Source organism: Anguilla anguilla, chromosome 16 (assembly GCF_013347855.1).
Source record: "Anguilla anguilla isolate fAngAng1 chromosome 16, fAngAng1.pri, whole genome shotgun sequence".
NCBI lineage: Eukaryota > Metazoa > Chordata > Actinopteri > Anguilliformes > Anguillidae > Anguilla > Anguilla anguilla.
In genome coordinates this window covers 9,019,795-9,043,181 of record NC_049216.1, presented here as the reverse complement: position 1 = coordinate 9,043,181, position 23,387 = coordinate 9,019,795, and the positions used below count along the sequence as shown (strand labels likewise).

The window sequence follows — 23,387 nt, the reverse complement described above, 5'->3', positions numbered from 1 at the left end:
AAACCAAATGGAGCTTAGCAGTTCCCCTCATATCACCTGTTCTTTCTTGACAATATAGATCATTTCCTTTTTTTCAGAATTCCTGTACCTTGACTTACCAGTACACCTCCTTGGAAAATGCTTACGCCTTTGAGATTGTCCTGGAGGATTTCCCCAGACAACAAATCACTCTGTCTTACACCGATGGCAAATTGTCCATCAAGTCTCCACTAGTTGTAAGAGACAAGCGGTGGTACTACGGCCCTATGCCTACGACTACAGAAGCCCCTACAACTACAAACCCCCCTACGACTACAATGGCCCCTACAACTACATCAGCACCTACGACTACAGAAGCCCCTACAACTACAAACCCCCCTACAACTACAATGGCCCCTACAACTACATCAGCACCTACGACTACAGAAGCCCCTACAACTACATCACCACCTACGACTACAATGGCCCCTACAACTACAATCCCCCCTACGACTACAAACCCCCCTACAACTACATCACCCCCTACAACTACAATCCCCCCTACGACTACAATCCCCCCTACGACTACAAGAGTCCCTACAACTACATCAGCACCTACGACTACAGAAGCCCCTACAACTACATCACCCCCTACAACTACACTCCCCCCTACGACTACAAGAGTCCCTACAACTACATCAGCACCTACGACTACAGAAGCCCCTACAACTACATCACCCCCTACGACTACAATGGCCCCTACAACTACATCAGCCTCTACAACTACAGGACCCCCTACAACTACATCACCCTTTACAACCACAGAAACCCCTACAACTACAACTATGCCCATGACCATTTCATTGAGCAAAATCCCTTTGCAGTTTGCAATCCAAGGTAAATTAAATCTATAATTAAACTGATCTACAGCTGTCCAAAATTGATTCTGAATAACAAAGAAGTTGAAAGACCTGTACACTCCTACCAAGTACATTTTGATGATGTTCCCTCTCCCATTCTTCTGCCATTAAATTTCAGTTGACCCAGCTGTGCATTCCTGTACCGAGGGGGAACTTCTGCCCCAGTTTCTGTCCCCAACTCCAAGAAATGGAGAATTCCTTAATGCGTCTGTCAATCGGGAACTGGAAATCAAGCTGAGCGCTACCGCATCACAATCATGGTGAGATAGCAGTTCTGTTGCACTCAGAAGCACACTATTATTATCAGTTTAACTTAGGTGCCAAATGGGTGAAAAAGCAGTATACTAGTTGTTAAAATTCCCTTATAACAATAGGGCAGGAATACATTGTTATTTTAATGGTAGTATTAGATATTTAAAGTCTTTGATTGAAGTAATTTATCTTTTTTGTGAAACGTGAAAATTGCAAAAACCTATACCGATTTCTGATATCGATCACTTTGTCTTCATTAGGGTAAACGACTTCATTATCAGCGGACCGCTGAACATCACAAAGTACAATACCATCAATGGGGCAGTTGGAAAATCTCTAATAAGGTGGACACCAACTGAAAATGACCTTGGTGATCATGTTCCAATTTGCTTCATTGCAGAGAGTCACTCTGGGTGAGTTTCAAAGTGATACAGTTTCTGATCAAGTTATTCTGATAAGTCTTGCAGCTATTGTTGGTCCTTGCATGCTGATTGATGAATCAATGTAAAACTCTTGGTCTTTATTGAACAGTGCCAGCCACTTGTAGGAATAGACTTTTTATTCTGACAAGCAGTAGGCTATATGATAGAAACAGAGTGATTTTGGAGGTGAAGCGGAATTATATTAAAATGTATACCACGAGTTTCGCGATAGCGGATGAATAACGTTACTACGAAAATAATGTTATTTACCTTATATAAACATTGGATCGTGTGCTTTCGCCCTCTATTTAATAAGGAGGCATACCGGAAGTGTCGTTTCAGAAACTTCTGCTTCACCTCCCTATTTAAATTAGTGGAACCACTGAATTTGAGCTACAAAAATGTGTTTGCTAAATTTTCTTCATTGAAAATATTATCTATAATAATTTTTAATTTGTCTTTACCCTGTACGTGCCTCATGATCATGTTCAACGTTTCAGGTCCAGAATCTTTCATTCGGAAATGAGATGCGTCATTGTCTCTGTTGTACGTGGACCTGGTTAGTATTTATATCTATATGCACTGATTTATTGTTCACGTGTCCTTGCTTGAATTGTGCAATGCAGGCTGTTAAAGGAACTGCAGTGCACTGGTTTTTGCACTTTTGTACTGGTAAAAATGAATAATAGTAATTTTACACACCATGGATACAACGTTAAATGTTACATGGTTCATTTCATGACTGAAGGTAGCATTGAGCTAGCTGACTACATTTAGAAATTATGGAGTGAATAAAATGGCTGCCACACATGAAACGGTGCATATTTAGCTTTGAGTGAAGCTTGTATGTGAGATTCATGATTTATCCCTACAATTCATTAATAGGCAAAGCCACTGTGATTTGTGATGAGAACACAATGACAGTGGAAGTGGAGAAGGCCTCAATAATTGGACTTCATGAAGATCACCTGCGTCTCAATGATGCCTCTTGCACCCCCATCTCCAACGGCACCCATGTGATCGCTGCCATGTCCCTCAGCTCCTGTGGGACAATACTGGAGGTCAGTCCCTTTGATCCACTCAAATAATACATTAAACAAAAGTTGTGATGTTCCTGCAGAGAAATATTTTTTGATGTCTCTAATTGTCTGTGTAGGAGGACGCGGACAACCTGATCTTCAAAAATGAAATTACATCATATGACAAACTTGGTGACGTCATTACCAGGAAACACCAGGTGGAGATCGAGTTCTCGTGCTCGTACCCCAAGAAGGGCAATGTGTCTCTGGAATTCAGGGCGCACAAGATTCCTTTCGTGTTCACGGAAAAAGGGTTCGGAAAGTTCACCTACCAGTTTGAGTTCTTCCACAGTGACCTGTTCGACCGCATGGTGGACCCCAGTACCTACCCAGTAGAGGTGCCCCTGAGAGAGATGCTCTACATGGAAATCAAAGCCACTTCCTCTTTTGCCAACACTGAACTCTTTGTGGAGTCCTGCAGAGCAACCCCTGTTGATGACCCCAACTATCACATTTTCTATGACATATTTGAAAATGGGTAAGACAACTGGTATAAGGAAAGCAGAAGTCTTGTGGTATATGTTTATTGTTTCAGGGGTAAAATTTCAATAAGCCCAACAAAGCATTGACTGGAAGCCCTTCTGTGTGAGCATCTAAAACCATGAATAGGGAAGATGAACATTAATGACTGGATAGTGTAAAAAAACATTTTAACAAGTTTTTAGCCTAGAAAAGACGTGTGAATTCAACTGTTTTATTTTCCCAGTTGCACAGTGGACGAGACGGTGGTAGTCTATCCAAGTCACTCTTCAGAATTTAAATTTGGAATTGAGGCCTTCAAGTTCATTGGGCAACATGAGGAGGTAATATGCGACAGATTACCCAGCCAAGCCTTATTGTGTGTAATTCTGCCTGGTTTTGGATTCAGATTAAAGTTCATTTCTATTCTTCTGATGAATTCTAGGTCTTCATAAGCTGCTCAGTCATCCTGTGTGTGGCAGGGAACCCCTTCACCAGATGTTCTCAGGGCTGCATCAATGCCACAGCCTCCCCTGTTGCACATCACCACCACAGGAGGGCTGTTGCCACAGAGACGGTCAGACACTACATTTCCCAGGGGCCTTTGCGTCTAAAGAAGAGCACAGACATCACAGGTACTGTAGCCCCAGTTCCGTTTGATGGTGCTGTGTTGTGCAAAATCCTGTGCAGGTGTAACAGTGTGGATGACTCATCCCATGTGCTTCTCAAGCTATGTTGGGTGAACTGTACTCTACAAAGATCTGTGAATTTGTGTGTAAATTTGCGCAAAATTACACCCTCAAGCCTGACCCATGAAAGACGTGCTGTAAACACACATGATGGATACCATTGCATTACGTGACATTTGTTTACTTCTCTAAGTAAAGGTGGATTTCAGAGTAATACTCTCAAACGAATGTTAAACTCGTATTTTCTTTTCACATTCTTTACAGTTTCCAGCGTTGGCTTGAACATGAACCTGGTTTTCATCGCTGCTGTTCTCCTGGTCGTGGTTGCCATTCTGTGTGGAGCAGTGATTTATGCAGCAAAGAGGTCAAAGGTCAAATACCAACCACTTCCATCCACTGACTTCTGAGACACTGTTTGCATGCTCATTAAACAGTGAACGCTTTCTAGACAATCACATTAAGACAATATTTCCCTTTTAATAATGAAAGATGAATTGACTTTTCAGGCCCTGAATCTGTATAATCTCTTCTTTGGTGTAATGAATTTCAGAAAGGTGAAATACCAACCAATTCCATGTACTGACCCTGAGACCCTGTAATGTTGGCTCATTAAGCATAATGCGTGCATTTTTAACAATCACATTCATGCCATAGTTGCCTTTTTAAAATGAAAGATTAAAAATTATTTAAAAAAATAATAATAATACATTTCTGGATTTGTTTATCAGAACCCTTCCGTAACCTTGACTGTTCAGTGACCTAAATGATGCAAAATGTAATTTTGTAATGTCTCTGAATTAATTTGATATAAAGGTTGCACAGATAGGTGGTATTGTAGTATAATGGTTAAAGTACTGGCAGTACTTCGGTTCCCTGTCCTTGCTATATGGAAAATTAAAGTGTACATCACTGTGAATAAGAGTGTCTGCAAAATGCCCTTTATGTAAATAATAATACTCTCATGCATTTTTAATGCTTTCGTTTTCCATCACATGGTACCTGTATTTTGTTTCACTTTCAACTTGTGGATGAAGTGGGAAAAAGACTTTTACTTTTTCTATTTGTTTGTAACTTGTTTATCTGCTGTCTTGTGTTACTGTGTTGTTTGTCATATCCCCCCTTGCAAAAGTTATTTTGATCTTAGTGGGGTTTTCTTGGTTAAATAAAGGTTCAAAAAGAAAAATTGTTTACCACTCTTGTTTTTGGCACTGCCTTTCGCATTCAGAATAGAGACCGTCAGCACAAATAGCTTAAGCAGCTGAGACATTATGTCCACATCATTTCTCCATGTAGCTAACAGTCAAGGAAACTCACAGAAGAAACTAGATGACTCATCCATGAAATATATGAATCCATGGCCTACCCTTATTCTATAGGGGACACTGTATGGCAAAGAGAAAAAACCAACCAAGAGTTTCCCCTACCTCCTCACCAAGTGCATAGAATCGTGGAAAAGTACTTGATTTTATTATCAACTAATTTTGTATTCCAAACGAATAAACAGAACTAACTTTCAGAAATGGCTCTCGGTGACACAACAATTTACAGTTACGTTAAAGGACCACAGTGGAAATGTGTTATGGCTTGTGGTGTTACCCTCAATACTTTTGAATTTATGCACCAATTATCTTGGGTGTGTATGTGCTCATCTGTCAAGTAATCAAACAAATACGTATAAAATACTACAAAGACAGAGTTCAAGTTCTCCCCAGACTACATATACAGTATATTAGTCATTCTGCATATGAAGTGGTAAATCAATTGGAAAATAAAAAAAGCCTTTAAACATTAAACATCTTATCTCTACAGACTTACAGAATTTGGTGCTTAATTAACTGTATTTTCTAATATTTTATTAAAAAGTACACAATTCTGTCATTTTAGGCACTCGTGTTACTACTCCATAAAATGTTTTTTTTACAAGCTACACAGTTACTTATCTTTTTATGGATTCATATTTAATGAACAATACTTAAAAGAATAATTGTCAAAGTTAATTTCCTGTTAAATATGAAAAAAAATTCACTGCTTCATAGAAGCCTTTGAAATTGAGACTACCTTATGTTCATAAATAAAAATGCATCCAAGATGAATCATGAATATTGAACAATAATATACTATAAACAAATACAGACCCCTCCAAAAGTATTGGAACAGCAAGGTCAATTCCTTTGTTTTTGCTATACACTGAAGACAATTGAGTTTGAGGTCAAAAGATGTACATGAGATGACAAATCCGAATTTCAGCTTTTATTTCCCAATTTTTAGGTGAGCAAAAGTATTGGAACATGTGACTGACAGGTGCTTCTTGTTGCCCAGATGTGTCCTGTTAGATTGATTGGTTAAACAATAAATCGTTCTGAATGTCTACTCTTGGTTTTAGCCTTGGGTTTTGCCTGTGAAAGCTGCATTTGTGTTATAAAAGATAAACTAACATGAAGACCAGAGAGCTGTCTTTGGGAGAAAAGCAAGCTGAGAAAAGAGGGGAAATCGATCAGAGCCATTGCACAAGCATTGGGGATAGCTTGTACGACAACCTGGAATGTCCTGAAAAAGAAAGAAACCGCTGGCATACTGAGCAGCAGATATCGAACAGGTCGACCAAGGAAAACAACAGCAGTTGATGACAGAAACATTGTGAAAGCTGTGAAGAAAAACCTCAAAACATCAGTCAGTGACATCACAAACAATCTCCACAGACAGGGGTGAAGGTATCTCAATCAACTGTTCAAAGAAGACTTAGAGAGCAGCAATATAGAGGCTATACCACAAGATGCAAACCACTCATCAGTAGTAAGAATCGGAAGACGAGATTACAATTTGCAAAGAAGTACGGAGATGAGCCAAAAGTTCTGGAACAAAGTTTTATGGACTGATGAGACCAAGATTAACCTCTACCAAAGTGATGGAAAGGCCAACGTGGGATCTGCTCATGATCCAAAACATATAAGCTCATCTGTGAAGCACGGTGGAGGAAGTGTCATGGCTTGGGCTTGCATGGCTGCCTCTGGAGTGGGCTCACTAATCTTTATTGATGATGTAACTCATGATGGTAGCAGCAGGATGAATTCAGAAGTCTACAAAAACATTCGGTCTGCCAACTTACGGAGAAATGCGTCCAAATTAATTGGGAGGAACTTCATCATGCAGCAAGACAATGACCCAAAACACACTGCCAACACAACAAAGGATTTCATTAGGGAGAAAAAGTGTAAGGTTTTAGACTGGCCAAGTCAATCACCAGACCTTAACTCAATTGAGCATGCATTTCACCTCCTGAAGAGGAGATTGAAGGGAAAACCCCCCCCCCAAAACAAACAACAACCGAAAGAGGCCTGCAGAAAAAGCCTGGAAAAGCATCACAAAAGAAGAATGCAACAGTTTGGTGATGTCAATGGGTCGCAGGCTTGATGCAGTTATTGCAAGCAAGAGATATGCTACCAAATATTAAGTGTTATTTGCTTTCATTTACTTAAATACTCTCTGTTCCAATACTTTTGCTCACCTAAAAATTGGGTGGTCTGATACCAAAGGTGCTATGTTCAAAGTAGTTTAACACATCTAGGTGTAAATACCAGGAAATAAAAGCTGAAATTCTGAACTCTTGTCTCATGTTCATCTTTATATCTCAACCCCAAATGTATTCCATGTATTGCAAAAACAAAGGAACTGGCCTTGCTGTTACAATACTTTTGGAGGGGACTATATAAAACATATACTGATGCGACCGGACTAGACAGCAGCACCATTGGCAGGAAAACCATTGACAAACTTGTTAAAATGGAGACTTTACTAAAAAAAAGGCTGTCACATAACTTTAAGATAGTAAGTTTGCTCTGATATTAAGTCAATGAATGATATATGAAATTAATTTGATAAAAATGAAATTTCTGAGCATATAAAGCACATAACACCATTGACAAACATAATGTGCCGAGACCAGTGTGGACAAATACAGCTAAACTGTTAAAATAGGGAGCACATGCGTTGATTCAACTTCTCTGACCTTGGCAAGCTCATCCTCCAATTAATTCACGGCCGATTTCTCTGGTTTCACTGCAGCATTTATATACCAATCCTTATACCAATTTACACAGGCCAACTGAACATTAAATAATTTAGGCTATTTCAATTGAAAAAAATATTCCAATGTGTAGGTTAGGCGATATTAGCAAAACGTGTTAGTCAACATTGCATTTATGGTTGGCTGTGACTGAGGGAAATTCAAGTTCATGCAATGCAGCAATGAGTAAGGCAACTATGTTTTAATTTATAAAAACATTTAGACTATATTTGAAACTTCATTTGACTGTTTGTTTACCATAGTGTTATAAAAGCCTGTTATGGCTATCTCATATAGATAATTGTTTGTTAAATACAGCTTTAAAAAGTAAATGAGCTGTTGTTAGATTATGATTGATGTCATTACAACCATGACTTTAATACTTTAATATCTCAACAATAACAGTGGCAGCGATCAGGGATTCTTTGCATTTTATACAGCTTTTGTGTAAAACTCCACCCACTTTCGGATTATACCACACCCACTTCTGGATGGAGCAGTCAGACAATGTCTGTACATTGTTTTTCAGAACCAAAATTCAACAAATGTAAATGTTCTGCATGTGGGAAATAAAAACATTTGGCAGGATTACTTTATGGGAAGAACAAAATTGGAATGTGCTCAATATGAAAAAGATTTTGGAGTAATGGTTGATCAAAGCCTTTCAAATTCTAGGCACTGTGCTATAGCAATAAATAAAAAAGTCCAATAGGATGCTGGGATATATAGGCAAAAGTACTGAGTAAAAATCCAAGGAAGTTATACTTATCTTACACAATACATTTGTTAGACCGCACTTAGAATATTGTGCGCAGTTCTGGGGACTGTACTCCAAGAAAGATATAAAGGCTCTGGAAAGGGTTCAAAGAAGAGCAACAAAATTGATTCCTGGTATGAAATATAAAAGCTATGAGGAAAGACTTAAGATGCATAACCTCTTCAAGCTTAGTAAAATGAGACTCGGGGATGATTTGATTGAAGCTTTCAAATTCATAAAGGGGATCAACAAAGAGAACAACAAGAGATTATTCAGCTTGCGTTCTGTTAGTAGAACGAGGGGACATAAATGGAAATGAGCAGAAAGTAAATTCCATACCGACATTTGGAAGATTTTTTTTTTTACACAAACAGTGTGTGGAATAGCCTGCCAGGTCATGTAGTAGAGGCAGAAACTCTGGGGATTTTCAAGACTTGACTTGATACAGTGTTAGATACTATCTAGTCTGTAGGTAATCAAAGCACTAATTTAGTCAAGAAAATGATGAGTATTGTTGGGCTAAATGGCCTGTCCTCATCATTATGTTATGTTATGTTCAATTAAATATTATATTTATATTATGATCATTTAAAAGCTAATATGAAACTAATTTTACTCCAGCAATCCTGCAAATAAACAGCCAAACGAACACATCCATGGGCTATAATTTTCAAACTGTTTTGCCCCTTGTTAAAAATGAGCTGTTTTCATTCAGGCGTGTATAGCAGTACCCTATAGGGCACTACGATTACATTTATATGTGGAAAAACATTTTAATACAATAGTTTAAGCCTACACTCATGTTCTCTTTAGAGAATTGGCATACTAGATGAGGCGCGAACCACAGGAAGGTAGAATGAGTTTTAGAGCCCCTGCCTGGAAAAAGCCAATGCTGTTCACTTTGATCAGCTATTTTAACAATTACGACGTTCGTTGAATTCTGTAGATCAAACCGCACGTTAATTATCATGGCATTATCTTATGACCTTCAACATGCCATTTGTTGGTTATGTGAGCGCACATTCAAAATGTTCTTTTAGGCGTACAGTTTGTTCACAGATGAGCTCCCTGGATCATTTCTGTGCAATGAAGGCTCCCTGGTATCAGCTCGCAGCCAGCAAAACCCTGTGTAAAGTCCTGTGCAACGCCCTGTGAAAAACCCTGTGCAAAGCCCTGTGTAAAACCCTGTGCAAAGCCCTGTGTAAAACCCTGTGCAAAGCCCTGTGAAAAACCCTGTGTAAAGCCCTGTGTAAAACCCTGTGAAAAACCCTGTGCAAAAGCCTGGGTGCTGCTGCCGTGAAAGGAGGAAAACGCTTTCAGACTGGTATAATGACCAAACTTGCGTTCTATAACAAGCTTCACAGACGCTTGAAAGACAATGATCTTTCAAGGTTTTCCTCCTGATCATTATGCAGGTATGAACCTGATTCATTATGAAGGTATGAGCCAACACCTTTGAGCCAGGTATGAGCCAACACCTCTATACGTGGTCTCTAGGGAACTAAGAGGGTGTCGGCTGATCATTATACTAATGTGAGCCAACACCTTACTGTATATAGGTCAAGTCGGTATTGTGACATATGTATGTCACTGAAGATTTATCAGTGTTAAATAAATCAATAAATCATAAATCTATCTAGTTATCATAGCCATTTTATTGTAATCACAATGAAATGTTGGGAGCTAAAGACAAGCATACGCACTTTGGCAAAATAATCCAAGTTAAACTTGAGTGCCAATATGGTTACAGAGTGAACAAATGAGCCAACTCAGTGGCCTGAGGTCTCATAACTAGGCATCTTCAATCTTATTGAATCCCCTGGAAATGAACCACATCAATTACATTATGGCCAATAAAAAGGTAGACTAACATCAGCTAGCTGGCCACAATCAAACGGTTTCACTCTTAACATTTTATTTTTAGAAGTAATGTCAACAATGTCACTTTGTGGGTTAGTGCCATTAGTTGTTGTATTAGCGATAAATATAAGTGCAAATCCAGATTTTGTAAATCTATTTGCCCTGCAGGAAGCCACACAGCAGTGTTTTTTTTTTTTTTTTACATTTTGAAAATTGCAGGGTTCTAAATATATTACTAAACATTGTCCTAATTTAAAGACCTATGACTGACTGCTTCATTAATTCCTTCCGGAAACTCCACCAAATTTCCCCCCTCGGGGTTTGGACAAGGGAAGTTTATAACATTTTTGTGGGCGTGCCCTCTCTTGCCAACTGGATCTGTTAACTCTCGTAAACTAATCTCAGCCTGTGCCCTGTCTCTGGTGAACTCCATTTGAAGAGAGTTGTTTGACTGCTGTGACTGAAGAGGACTTGAAAATGTGTTTACGGGTCACAAGTATACCCCCAATTCTCCTCCCAACCAGAGACCAGGACCCAGTGGAGACAGGTGAGAACTGCATATGACTCCAGCACAGGGTCAACCACAGGCAAAGAAAAAAATCCAAAGCACTCAGTACCAAAAGGCAGCTCTGGTCCTATCCCTCTACACTGACACCTGCGTTAAAGCCCTAAACATTCTGTCAAATAAGCTGTCGCTCTCCAATAGATCTCAGATCTGTAACCTGGCCAGCCCCACCACCCTGCTCAGTAGGGAGACCAACAGTGTTTTACCCATCCCTCCCCCCCCCCCTTCTTACAGCACAGCCCCGAATAACTGGTACACCCATGGGCCAATGGCAGCAGCATCTGCTCTGTTGACTTGCGTTTGAGCGGTTCTGTGGGAAAGGATGGCATACCCATTGGCAGGGTTGATACAGGAGCATGAGAACGATGCAACAATAATCCAGAGCATGCGCTTGACAGCCTCATGAAAATTAGCTTTTTTTCTGTGTGTCTAGCGAACATACAAACAGTAATATTTAAACAGTTTAAAAATTTAAACAGTTTATAACCTTCAGGGTCCAAGTTGTACTATGCAGTTGTTCCCTGCACTTGGACCGGTACTTCTCTCTTGGGTTTTCGTCATACTTGTTCCTGGTTATGGTTATACACTTTGTTGTACGTCACTGGATAAGAGCATCTGCCAAATGCCTGAAATGTAATGTAATGTAATAATGTATGGAATGAAGATTGAGATCACGCATTTATCTGGACAAAAAGTCCATTGTTTAGTTTGTTGTTGAATTAATGCATCATTGTTTAAACAAGGCTTTCAGGTGTGCTTATTTTAGCTCCCAGTGTGTCTAATTTGCAAGCATGAATCTCCGCTGAAAATATGTCTGGAGGAATATGTGGACAGAAACAGAAACAAAAACAAAAAGCGCATAAGTTCCCATATGGTGAAATATGTTTGCTGGGTGTGTTTGACTGGAACAGATACCACTATAGAATTAAATATAGCACACAGCGATACACCTAAACAGTAAAGAGTGGAACCTCCTTGGGAGGAGCTACTTGATTTGACTGGATCTTCAGTGTTGAAATTCCCAGGGGAACCAGTTTAAACCTATATCTGGGTCATAGTGTGACCGTACAGGCTACATCAAAAGGGGACATGGCTGCATTCAATCAGTCTGTTAGGGGACCAGGGAAGTCCCTGCTTTTAGTGAAGTACCTGTGGATGAGGGAGTGAGGAGTGTGAGTATGAGTGCATGTTATGACCAGGTCTTGGGGTCAGGCCATAACAGAAGAAAGAAGAGTGAGACTAGTTGTGCAATTATTGGGAATTGTGTGTAGAAAACTTCAGGAGCTGACAAATATAAAGAAAAAAAACACTATCTGAGAAAGGAAGAGTCTACCTAACCTTCCAAAAGAAAATAATAAACACACACTTCTTTTCTGTCTCCCGATCTATCAAAAACAACTTGAAAACAGTGTCGGAACAAAAAGATATGGCGTCAGGTTCTCTAGGGCTAACACGACAACTGTTTGTCACTCTGGATAAGGGCTAACTCTGGATGTACAGTGGTCTGTATGCATTTATAATTTGTACTATGTTTCTTTGTTAGCGTAGTTAACGTGCACTAGCGCAGTAGAGATGCTACATCTTTAGTCACAGGTGTGGAAATGTTCTTAGCAAGGTCGGCCATTGGGGTTTAGATTCTGTGGGGTTGGACTGACGTGTCTTCCAATGTGAAACGAGTATGCTGAAGTGCATGTGAAGTGTGCTGCTTTATACTTTAGTATGTTCAAAGTATATAGTTTATGCAGGTCTATTTCAAGTATTTTTTCACACGGGATGAAACTGCAGTCGGATCCCACTGACTTAGGCATAGGCTATAGAAGTTCACCTGAAGTGGTCATCACATGCTCATCAATTGGCAGAAGGTGTCAGGAAAAAGTAGCGAAAGAAAGTAATAAACTGTTCATCTAAGTTCACGTCAGGTTGAGAATGAGGGAAGATAACAAAAAAATGATTATGCTTGTTGATGTGACATTCAAACAGTACACTTGGCATTCGTTTGGCTCACAAGCTGAGTCGAGTATTGTTGAAATGCTCTTTCATTACATTACATTACAGGCATTTAGCAGAAGCTCTTATTCAGAGCGACTTACACAACTTTTTACCTAGCATTTTACATTGTATCCATTTATACAGCTGGATATATACTGAAGCAATGCAGGTTAAGTACCTTGCTCAAGGATACAACGGCAGTGTCCTTACCCGGGAATCGGACCTGTGACCTTTCAGGTACAAGCCCAGTTCCTTACCCACTGTGCTACACTCCGTCCCCTTTTCTATGGAAAAAAGGTGACATGGTCTTGACAAGGAATTGTGTGAATTGCAAGCAAATATATGACTTCTCCTGCACTACTTACATCATTTTGAAATGGATAAGGTTTTCTGCTCTTGACTTCAACCAAAGTTTGGATTAATTATTTTGAACTTCTACACAGTCAGTCACCAGGGCAATATCTCAGATGGCACCCAGGTTAAGTCAGAGCATGTACCTCATGAATCTGTATCTCATGAAAGATACCAGGAGTTATAAGGTCACACAGGCTGGTAAAGGCTTTTTGGGCAAGCACAGTTTATTTCACTTTACCATCTTTACAACCATCTTATCAGAGTTTATACATACATCGACAGTTAGCACAATTAGGCAAAACAAGAGTCACATGGTCTCTGTTATTCCCATAAAATTGCATTTGATGTACTTCCTCAAAACACTTGACACCTCAGAAACAACAGCCAACATCTACAACGCAATGGAACGTCACAAACTCATGTATACTGAATATAATGTCAAGTTTATTGTACATGCTCTGTATATTGAAGAAAACACAACCAAGGATGGTATAAGTTATTAGGTGTTTGTATGCATTCATGTCCAGTGAAAGGCTGTGCTCAGTGCCACAAGGCTTCTTTGACTGAACCATGATGGCGTAACAGGAGATATTTATTATTATTATTATTATTATTATTATTATTATTATTATTATTATTTGGTTTCCAGTTTTCTAAACAAAAGTGTTTTCTTACATTCTTAGACGAAGCGGAGTTGGCTTTTCGACATAAAAAGTAAAACTCACAAGCAGTGAAGCACAAAATAAAGATATGTTCAACATTCCATAAATTAATTAAAAAATGCGATGGCTTTGACTCCTCCTTAAAGGCCAACATCTGTCTTTGTTCATGCTTCTCATCACATGATCATGGGGAAGCCTCGTCTTCCCTGCAGCTGGATCAGTAGCACTGGACCCTCTGCTGTCTCAAACATGCTCACATGTAAAAATGAACCAGCTTGATATAAATATATACAATGCCCCTTAACACCAGGGATGAGTGTTTGACATTGGGGGGAGACATGTTTGCTCCCCAGCCCTTACCCCTACCGCCCAGACAATAAATAGTGTTAACGGAAAAGTTAATTGGTTCCACCAGAGCAAATTCCCAAATCAAAATGTAGGCTATACATCATAAATGCATAATGGTGTATCTGTTGTGCTTTGAAAACTGATACTGTATTTGTCAGGGTTCGCCCGGGTCCTTCCGGCATCATCCACTAGATGCCGCCAGTACTCACCCTTCACCTTTTGATTTATTTCACCTGTGTCTGTCCTGATTACTCAGCCTCACTCAGTGTCATCTGTTCCACCTGTGTCTTGTTTGGTTTTCTCTATTTATTCCATGTCATTTGTTCCTGACTTTGCTCAGTCTTGAGTTTTCCAGGATTCTGGTTAAAGCACTTATTTTGCGCCCTAAAGTTTTATCTGTTTGGTATTTTGGATAGATTACTTGTTTCTTTGTTACCTGTTTGTTTCCTGTTTAAGGTCTTTGTTTTTTGTGTTGCAGCCTTGTTATTTTGGAGTCTCAGCTCCGGTTTATTTTAACTTCCCTTTGTTTAGCCTTGTTCAGTGTTTCTGTTATTTGGATCAATTCGATTAAATCTTTATTTTTTCCCTGCCACCTCATCTCTGCCTCAGTCTCGTAGTCTGCACTTGGGTCCACTCAATACACCGCCTTACAGTATTGAACGATTCTGTAAAATATATATATATAGGTTTACATTAAATGAGGTTTAAATTATTTTTTTTAAATCATTGCTTATAAATATCATTTTCATCATCATCATTATTATGTTTTATGGCCATGGTTGAGCATGCAATCAGATTCTATGGATAACTAATTCTAATGTAATAAATACATTTTTTGGAATCGATCAATGCACTTGGGAAAGTTATTGAATGAAATTAGTTGGCAATGAATTCTTATTGTTATTTTTCTGAAGGTTTCCTCATTCCTGTGGTCTTCTGTGCTGTTCCTTGCCGCAAGTCATCAAACTTGTTTGTGTTTCTGAGAGTATAAAAATGATGGTGCCCTTGGCTGTGCTATCTTGACTCGGCACAAAGTGTCTGATGAGATTAGAGCATCATGTCTTCCTGCACACTCCTGCTGCTCCTGGTCTCCTGTTCTGGAGCCCTGGCCTCCCACTTCTACGGAGGGACCCTGACCTTCACCCCGAAAGGAAGGAACCCCGATGGATCGTTCAGGGTGAGCAAAGCGCTGTAGCTGTGCGATTTAGCTCTGCATAAATAACAGGACCCCTCATAAAATGTCTGTGTAAAATGTCTGGCAAGTCACACTCAAATTACTAAGTACTGTAAGGCAGTGTTCTGAGTAGATACTTCTGTGGTGCTTTGTTACAAAACATATATTTGTAATAAAAGGAGAATAAAAAAGATGATTCTGTTCTAAGCCACAACTGAGTTTGGTTCAAGCCTCCATTGTCCCTGATGGGACATTTGATTTGCAGGCAGGTGGAAGAGGCACACAGTACCCTTAGGACAATATCTTTTTCTCAGTGCATACAGAAATGAGGTTAAAAAACAAGACTTTACCATCATAAAAAGCTTCATGCTCCAGTTATGCTGTCAGGAAACACCAGAAACTTTCACAAGACATCATCAGGCATCAAGGAACATGAACAAATACATTACCTGAATACAAATTTCAAGTGTGTTGTTTGCTAAAGTTCACTTTCATGTTTTTATTATATTTAAATGGCAGTAATCAACAATAATAATTTTGTTTTAATTGCAGGTGGACTTCCGCTACAAGCGGACTTTCGATTCCTGCTATCAGGGGAACACCTGGTACTGTCTCAGTGGGAACTGTGGGTACAATAACAGATTTGAAGTAGGTGAAGTGGACCACAGTACTAATGGAGCCAGTTCTAGTGGAGGCAGATGGTGTCAGTCCGAAGCATTAATGACAAGAAATATTCCAAGCAACAAGCCTTTTGAAATGCGGTAAGTCATTCAGCGCCAGGGCTATGAAAGGCTAATTAAATTCAGTAGAATGTTTGAGGATTTTAATTTGTTTTTTGTTCCTGTTACAGGAAAACAGGGTGCTGTTGGATTTACAATTCGGAAAGCACTTATCAACCATGGGCTCTCCTGACACATGTGGACCTTGGGATCAGGTCTGACACTCGGGAACCCAACCGATCTCCAGTGACAGCAGTTCTGCCTTTCATCCGGTAATGTCATTGCTTCTCACAAACTGTGACCTGTTACATATTTGCGTATTTAAAAGAAATTACTCCAGTTTTAGTACTTGTTGCTGGCTCCAACAGTCTTTGTGTGATGAAGGATACATTAGGCTGTTTATAGAGGTTTTCTGATGACCAGGTGGCTTATATAAAGGCACTGGCAGGTGTAGAGCATTTGGGGTTTTGTCACCAGATTTCTCTCAAAGTTATAGCTAACAATATACTTCTGAGGACTGTGTTCTGTGGAAGTGGTGCATGAGGTACATTAGGGTTGGTCAGAAAATCACAGGCTACATTTTTGGAAGTCTTAAACCACCCACAGTGAGCAGTGAGAGTACAGAGATGAGGCACACTGCATAATTGCCTCTGATGATACTTTCATTTATATAATGTTTCATATTCCATGGCAATAGATTGATATTCCTCCACCATGCACCATATACAAAACTGAGCACTAAAACCACAAATATTAGACATAATATATTTACACTGTTGGATTTTTACCATTAGGCTTAAATAGCCTTATATTCTAATGATATTTTCTTCATTTATAGGGTACCTCAGAACTGTCCTAGGAGATTTGACCTGCTGGCTCATGACCCAGATAATGACCAAGTTATATGCAGATATGGAAGAGGAAATGAGTGCTCTTACTGCAGCCAGCATCCAGGCTTCCACTTGGATCAAGTAAGAATCTAAAATACTGAAAATATAACCAGGATGATATCATAGAATAAAGCTGTCTTTGACGACATCTTGCTCAAAAAAGGGATGGGAGTTCTACCAGCCATGGAGTACAATGATGATAACCAACAAAACAATGCTGATTGGTAGACACTTTCATGTTATACTTCCAGTATGCCGGTCTGAATTACCTGATAGCAGCCAGAATAGTTCCACCAATCACTGTTGGCATTGTTCTGTTGGTTGTCCTGCACTTACTCTGCCATTTGTGGATGTCCTCTCAGTTTTCTATGAGTAAGGTGACATCACAACCATCTTATCCTTGTATGATCCTTGCAAAATACAGTATCAAATCTTTCTAAATCCACCAATAGTTTCAAAACCATTCAATCTCTCATGAACAATTACTGAGGCTTGAAATTTACTGGAAATTACAGAGAACAATTTTCCAATCTGAGAGTACTATACTTTCCAGATTCATCAGGTTACTCTTGGAGAAGGTTGGGATCATGGAATTTAAATGAACTGCTTATTAACTTGTGGTTAAAAAGGCATATGCACTTCACTCCTTCCCTATGTAATTATAGAAGATTATATGGTAACCAAGCATGGCCTTTAAAAAGATAATGCTATAGGAAACCAAATGGAGCTTAGCAATTCCCCTCATATCACCTGTTCTTTCTTGACAATATAGATCATTTCCTTTTTTTCAGAATTCCTGTACCTTGACTTACCAGTACACCTCCATCCAAAATGCTCACGCCTTTGAGATTGTTCTGGAGGATTTCCCCAGACAACAAATCACTCTGTCTTACACCGATGGCACATTGTCCATCAAGTCTCCACTAGTTGTAAGAGACAAGCGGTGGTACTACGGCCCTATGCCTACGACTACAGAAGCCCCTACAACTACAAACCCCCCTACGACTACAATGGCCCCTACAACTACATCAGCACCTACGACTACAGAAGCCCCTACAACTACATCACCACCTATGACTACAATGGCCCCTACAACTACATCAGCACCTACGACTACAGAAGCCCCTACAACTACAAACCCCCCTACGACTACAATGGCCCCTACAACTACATCAGCACCTACGACTACAGAAGCCCCTACAACTACATCACCACCTACGACTACAATGGCCCCTACAACTACATCAGCACCTACGACTACAGAAGCCCCTACAACTACAAACCCCCCTACGACTACAATGGCCCCTACAACTACATCAGCACCTACGACTACAGAAGCCCCTACAACTACGTCACCCCCTACGACTACAATGGCCCCTACAACTACATCAGCACCTACGACTACATCACCCCTTACGACTACAATGGCCCCTACAACTACATCAGCACCTACGACTACAGAAGCCCCTACAACTACATCACCACCTACGACTACAGAAGCCCCTACAACTACGTCACCCCCTACGACTACAATGGCCCCTACAACTACATCAGCACCTACGACTACATCACCCCTTACGACTACAATGGCCCCTACAACTACATCAGCACCTATGACTACAGAAGCCCCTACAACTATATCACCCACTACGACTACAATAGCCCTTACAACTACATCAGCACCTACGACTACAGAAGCCCCTACAACTATATCACCCACTACGACTACAGTGGCCCCTACAACTATGCGCATGCCAATGCCCATGCCAATGACCATTCCATTGAGCAAAATCCCTTTGCAGTTTGCAATCCAAGGTAAATTTAATCTATAATTAAACTGATCTATAGCTGTCCAAAACTGATTCTGAATAACAAAGAAGTTGAAAGACCTATACACTCCTACCAAGTACATTTTGATGATATTCCCTCTCCCATTCTTCTGCCATTAAATTTCAGTTGACCCAGCTGTGCATTCCTGTACCGAGGGGGAACTTCTGCCCCAGTTTCTGTCCCCAACTCCAAGAAATGGAGAATTCCTTAATGCGTCTGTCAATCGGGAACTGGAAATCAAGCTGAGCGCTACCGCATCACAATCATGGTGAGATAGCAGTTCTGTTGCACTCAGAAGCACACTATTATTATCAGTTTAACTTAGGTGCCAAATGGGTGAAAAAGCAGTATACTAGTTGTTAAAATTCCCTTATAACAATAGGGCAGGAATACATTGTTATTTTAATGGTAGTATTAGATATTTAAAGTCTTTGATTGAAGTAATTTATCTTTTTTGTGAAACGTGAAAATTGCAAAAACCTATACCGATTTCTGATATCGATCACTTTGTCTTCATTAGGGTAAACGACTTCATTATCAGCGGACCGCTGAACATCACAAAGTACAATACCATCAATGGGGCAGTTGGAAAATCTCTAATAAGGTGGACACCAACTGAAAATGACCTTGGTGATCATGTTCCAATTTGCTTCATTGCAGAGAGTCACTCTGGGTGAGTTTCAAAGTGATACAGTTTCTGATCAAGTTATTCTGATAAGTCTTGCAGCTATTGTTGGTCCTTGCATGCTGATTGATGAATCAATGTAAAACTCTTGGTCTTTATTGAACAGTGCCAGCCACTTGTAGGAATAGACTTTTTATTCTGACAAGCAGTAGGCTATATGATAGAAACAGAGTGATTTTGGAGGTGAAGCGGAATTATATTAAAATGTATACCACGAGTTTCGCGATAGCGGATGAATAACGTTACTACGAAAATAATGTTATTTACCTTATATAAACATTGGATCGTGTGCTTTCGCCCTCTATTTAATAAGGAGGCATACCGGAAGTGTCGTTTCAGAAACTTCTGCTTCACCTCCCTATTTAAATTAGTGGAACCACTGAATTTGAGCTACAAAAATGTGTTTGCTAAATTTTCTTCATTGAAAATATTATCTATAATAATTTTTAATTTGTCTTTACCCTGTACGTGCCTCATGATCATGTTCAACGTTTCAGGTCCAGAATCTTTCATTCGGAAATGAGATGCGTCATTGTCTCTGTTGTACGTGGACCTGGTTAGTATTTATATCTATATGCACTGATTTATTGTTCACGTGTCCTTGCTTGAATTGTGCAATGCAGGCTGTTAAAGGAACTGCAGTGCACTGGTTTTTGCACTTTTGTACTGGTAAAAATGAATAATAGTAATTTTACACACCATGGATACAACGTTAAATGTTACATGGTTCATTTCATGACTGAAGGTAGCATTGAGCTAGCTGACTACATTTAGAAATTATGGAGTGAATAAAATGGCTGCCACACATGAAACGGTGCATATTTAGCTTTGAGTGAAGCTTGTATGTGAGATTCATGATTTATCCCTACAATTCATTAATAGGCAAAGCCACTGTGATTTGTGATGAGAACACAATGACAGTGGAAGTGGAGAAGGCCTCAATAATTGGACTTCATGAAGATCACCTGCGTCTCAATGATGCCTCTTGCACCCCCATCTCCAACGGCACCCATGTGATCGCTGCCATGTCCCTCAGCTCCTGTGGGACAATACTGGAGGTCAGTCCCTTTGATCCACTCAAATAATACATTAAACAAAAGTTGTGATGTTCCTGCAGAGAAATATTTTTTGATGTCTCTAATTGTCTGTGTAGGAGGACGCGGACAACCTGATCTTCAAAAATGAAATTACATCATATGACAAACTTGGTGACGTCATTACCAGGAAACACCAGGTGGAGATCGAGTTCTCGTGCTCGTACCCCAAGAAGGGCAATGTGTCTCTGGAATTCAGGGCGCACAAGATTCCTTTCGTGTTCACGGAAAAAGGGTTCGGAAAGTTCACCTACCAGTTTGAGTTCTTCCACAGTAACCTGTTCGACCGCATGGTGGACCCCAGTACCTACCCAGTAGAGGTGCCCCTGAGAGAGATGCTCTACATGGAAATCAAAGCCACTTCCTCTTTTGCCAACACTGAACTCTTTGTGGAGTCCTGCAGAGCAACCCCTGTTGATGACCCCAACTATCACATTTTCTATGACATATTTGAAAATGGGTAAGATAACTGGTATAAGGAAAGCAGAAGTCTTGTGGTATATGTTTATTGTTTCAGGGGTAAAATTTCAATAAGCCCAACAAAGCATTGACTGGAAGCCCTTCTGTGTGAGCATCTAAAACCATGAATAGGGAAGATGAACATTAATGACTGGATAGTGTAAAAAAACATTTTAACAAGTTTTTAGCCTAGAAAAGACGTGTGAATTCAACTGTTTTATTTTCCCAGTTGCACAGTGGACGAGACGGTGGTAGTCTATCCAAGTCACTCTTCAGAATTTAAATTTGGAATTGAGGCCTTCAAGTTCATTGGGCAACATGAGGAGGTAATATGCGACAGATTACCCAGCCAAGCCTTATTGTGTGTAATTCTGCCTGGTTTTGGATTCAGATTAAAGTTCATTTCTATTCTTCTGATGAATTCTAGGTCTTCATAAGCTGCTCAGTCATCCTGTGTGTGGCAGGGAACCCCTTCACCAGATGTTCTCAGGGCTGCATCAATGCCACAGCCTCCCCTGTTGCACATCACCACCACAGGAGGGCTGTTGCCACAGAGACGGTCAGACACTACATTTCCCAGGGGCCTTTGCGTCTAAAGAAGAGCACAGACATCACAGGTACTGTAGCCCCAGTTCCGTTTGATGGTGCTGTGTTGTGCAAAATCCTGTGCAGGTGTAACAGTGTGGATGACTCATCCCATGTGCTTCTCAAGCTATGTTGGGTGAACTGTACTCTACAAAGATCTGTGAATTTGTGTGTAAATTTGCGCAAAATTACACCCTCAAGCCTGACCCATGAAAGACGTGCTGTAAACACACATGATGGATACCATTGCATTACGTGACATTTGTTTACTTCTCTAAGTAAAGGTGGATTTCAGAGTAATACTCTCAAACGAATGTTAAACTCGTATTTTCTTTTCACATTCTTTACAGTTTCCAGCGTTGGCTTGAACATGAACCTGGTTTTCATCGCTGCTGTTCTCCTGGTCGTGGTTGCCATTGTGTGTGGAGCAGTGATTTATGCAGCAAAGAGGTCAAAGGTCAAATACCAACCACTTCCATCCACTGACTTCTGAGACACTGTTTGCATGCTCATTAAACAGTGAACGCTTTCTAGACAATCACATTAAGACAATATTTCCCTTTTAATAATGAAAGATGAATTGACTTTTCAGGCCCTGAATCTGTATAATCTCTTCTTTGGTGTAATGAATTTCAGAAAGGTGAAATACCAACCAATTCCATGTACTGACCCTGAGACCCTGTAATGTTGGCTCATTAAGCATAATGCGTGCATTTTTAACAATCACATTCATGCCATAGTTGCCTTTTTAAAATGAAAGATTAAAAATTATTTAAAAAAATAATAATAATACATTTCTGGATTTGTTTATCAGAACCCTTCCGTAACCTTGACTGTTCAGTGACCTAAATGATGCAAAATGTAATTTTGTAATGTCTCTGAATTAATTTGATATAAAGGTTGCACAGATAGGTGGTATTGTAGTATAATGGTTAAAGTACTGGCAGTACTTCGGTTCCCTGTCCTTGCTATATGGAAAATTAAAGTGTACATCACTGTGAATAAGAGTGTCTGCAAAATGCCCTTTATGTAAATAATAATACTCTCATGCATTTTTAATGCTTTCGTTTTCCATCACATGGTACCTGTATTTTGTTTCACTTTCAACTTGTGGATGAAGTGGGAAAAAGACTTTTACTTTTTCTATTTGTTTGTAACTTGTTTATCTGCTGTCTTGTGTTACTGTGTTGTTTGTCATATCCCCCCTTGCAAAAGTTATTTTGATCTTAGTGGGGTTTTCTTGGTTAAATAAAGGTTCAAAAAGAAAAATTGTTTACCACTCTTGTTTTTGGCACTGCCTTTCGCATTCAGAATAGAGACCGTCAGCACAAATAGCTTAAGCAGCTGAGACATTATGTCCACATCATTTCTCCATGTAGCTAACAGTCAAGGAAACTCACAGAAGAAACTAGATGACTCATCCATGAAATATATGAATCCATGGCCTACCCTTATTCTATAGGGGACACTGTATGGCAAAGAGAAAAAACCAACCAAGAGTTTCCCCTACCTCCTCACCAAGTGCATAGAATCGTGGAAAAGTACTTGATTTTATTATCAACTAATTTTGTATT

General features: G+C 39.8%; 2 protein-coding genes across 2 annotated transcripts; both read left to right on the top strand.

Moving 5' to 3' along the window:
* Positions 1-765: 765 nt before the first annotated feature.
* Positions 766-19,200, top strand: LOC118215557. Its single transcript, XM_035396451.1, has 12 exons — positions 766-855; positions 997-1,138; positions 1,391-1,543; positions 2,053-2,111; positions 2,438-2,613; positions 2,709-3,109; positions 3,338-3,434; positions 3,536-3,730; positions 15,429-15,554; positions 16,104-16,176; positions 18,009-18,975; positions 19,117-19,200. The coding sequence occupies exons 1-12, from the start codon at positions 804-806 to the stop codon at positions 19,118-19,120; spliced, it is 2,445 nt and encodes an 814-aa protein (XP_035252342.1). The 5' UTR covers positions 766-803; the 3' UTR covers positions 19,121-19,200.
* A 1,374-nt stretch (positions 19,201-20,574) lies between these two features.
* LOC118214971 (ZP domain-containing protein-like) lies at positions 20,575-22,465 on the top strand. The gene is made up of 6 exons (XM_035395284.1): positions 20,575-20,733; positions 20,829-21,229; positions 21,458-21,554; positions 21,656-21,845; positions 21,941-21,944; positions 22,171-22,465. Exons 1-6 carry the CDS (start codon positions 20,590-20,592, stop codon positions 22,304-22,306), a joined length of 972 nt encoding a protein of 323 aa, XP_035251175.1. The 5' UTR covers positions 20,575-20,589; the 3' UTR covers positions 22,307-22,465.
* Positions 22,466-23,387: the final 922 nt, after the last annotated feature.

Coding starts and splice junctions, on each gene's coding strand:
- LOC118215557 (XM_035396451.1), top strand. CDS start 804: ATGCCCATGACCATTTCATTGAGCAAAATCCCTTTGCAGTTTGCAATC. Junction 2,112..2,437: donor CTCTGTTGTACGTGGACCTG/GTTAGTATTTAT, acceptor ATTCATTAATAG/GCAAAGCCACTGTGATTTGT. Junction 3,435..3,535: donor TCATTGGGCAACATGAGGAG/GTAATATGCGAC, acceptor GATGAATTCTAG/GTCTTCATAAGCTGCTCAGT.
- LOC118214971 (XM_035395284.1), top strand. CDS start 20,590: ATGACAGTGGAAGTGGAGAAGGCCTCAATAATTGGACTTCATGAAGAT. Junction 20,734..20,828: donor CCTGTGGGACAATACTGGAG/GTCAGTCCCTTT, acceptor TTGTCTGTGTAG/GAGGACGCGGACAACCTGAT. Junction 21,230..21,457: donor TATGACATATTTGAAAATGG/GTAAGATAACTG, acceptor TTATTTTCCCAG/TTGCACAGTGGACGAGACGG.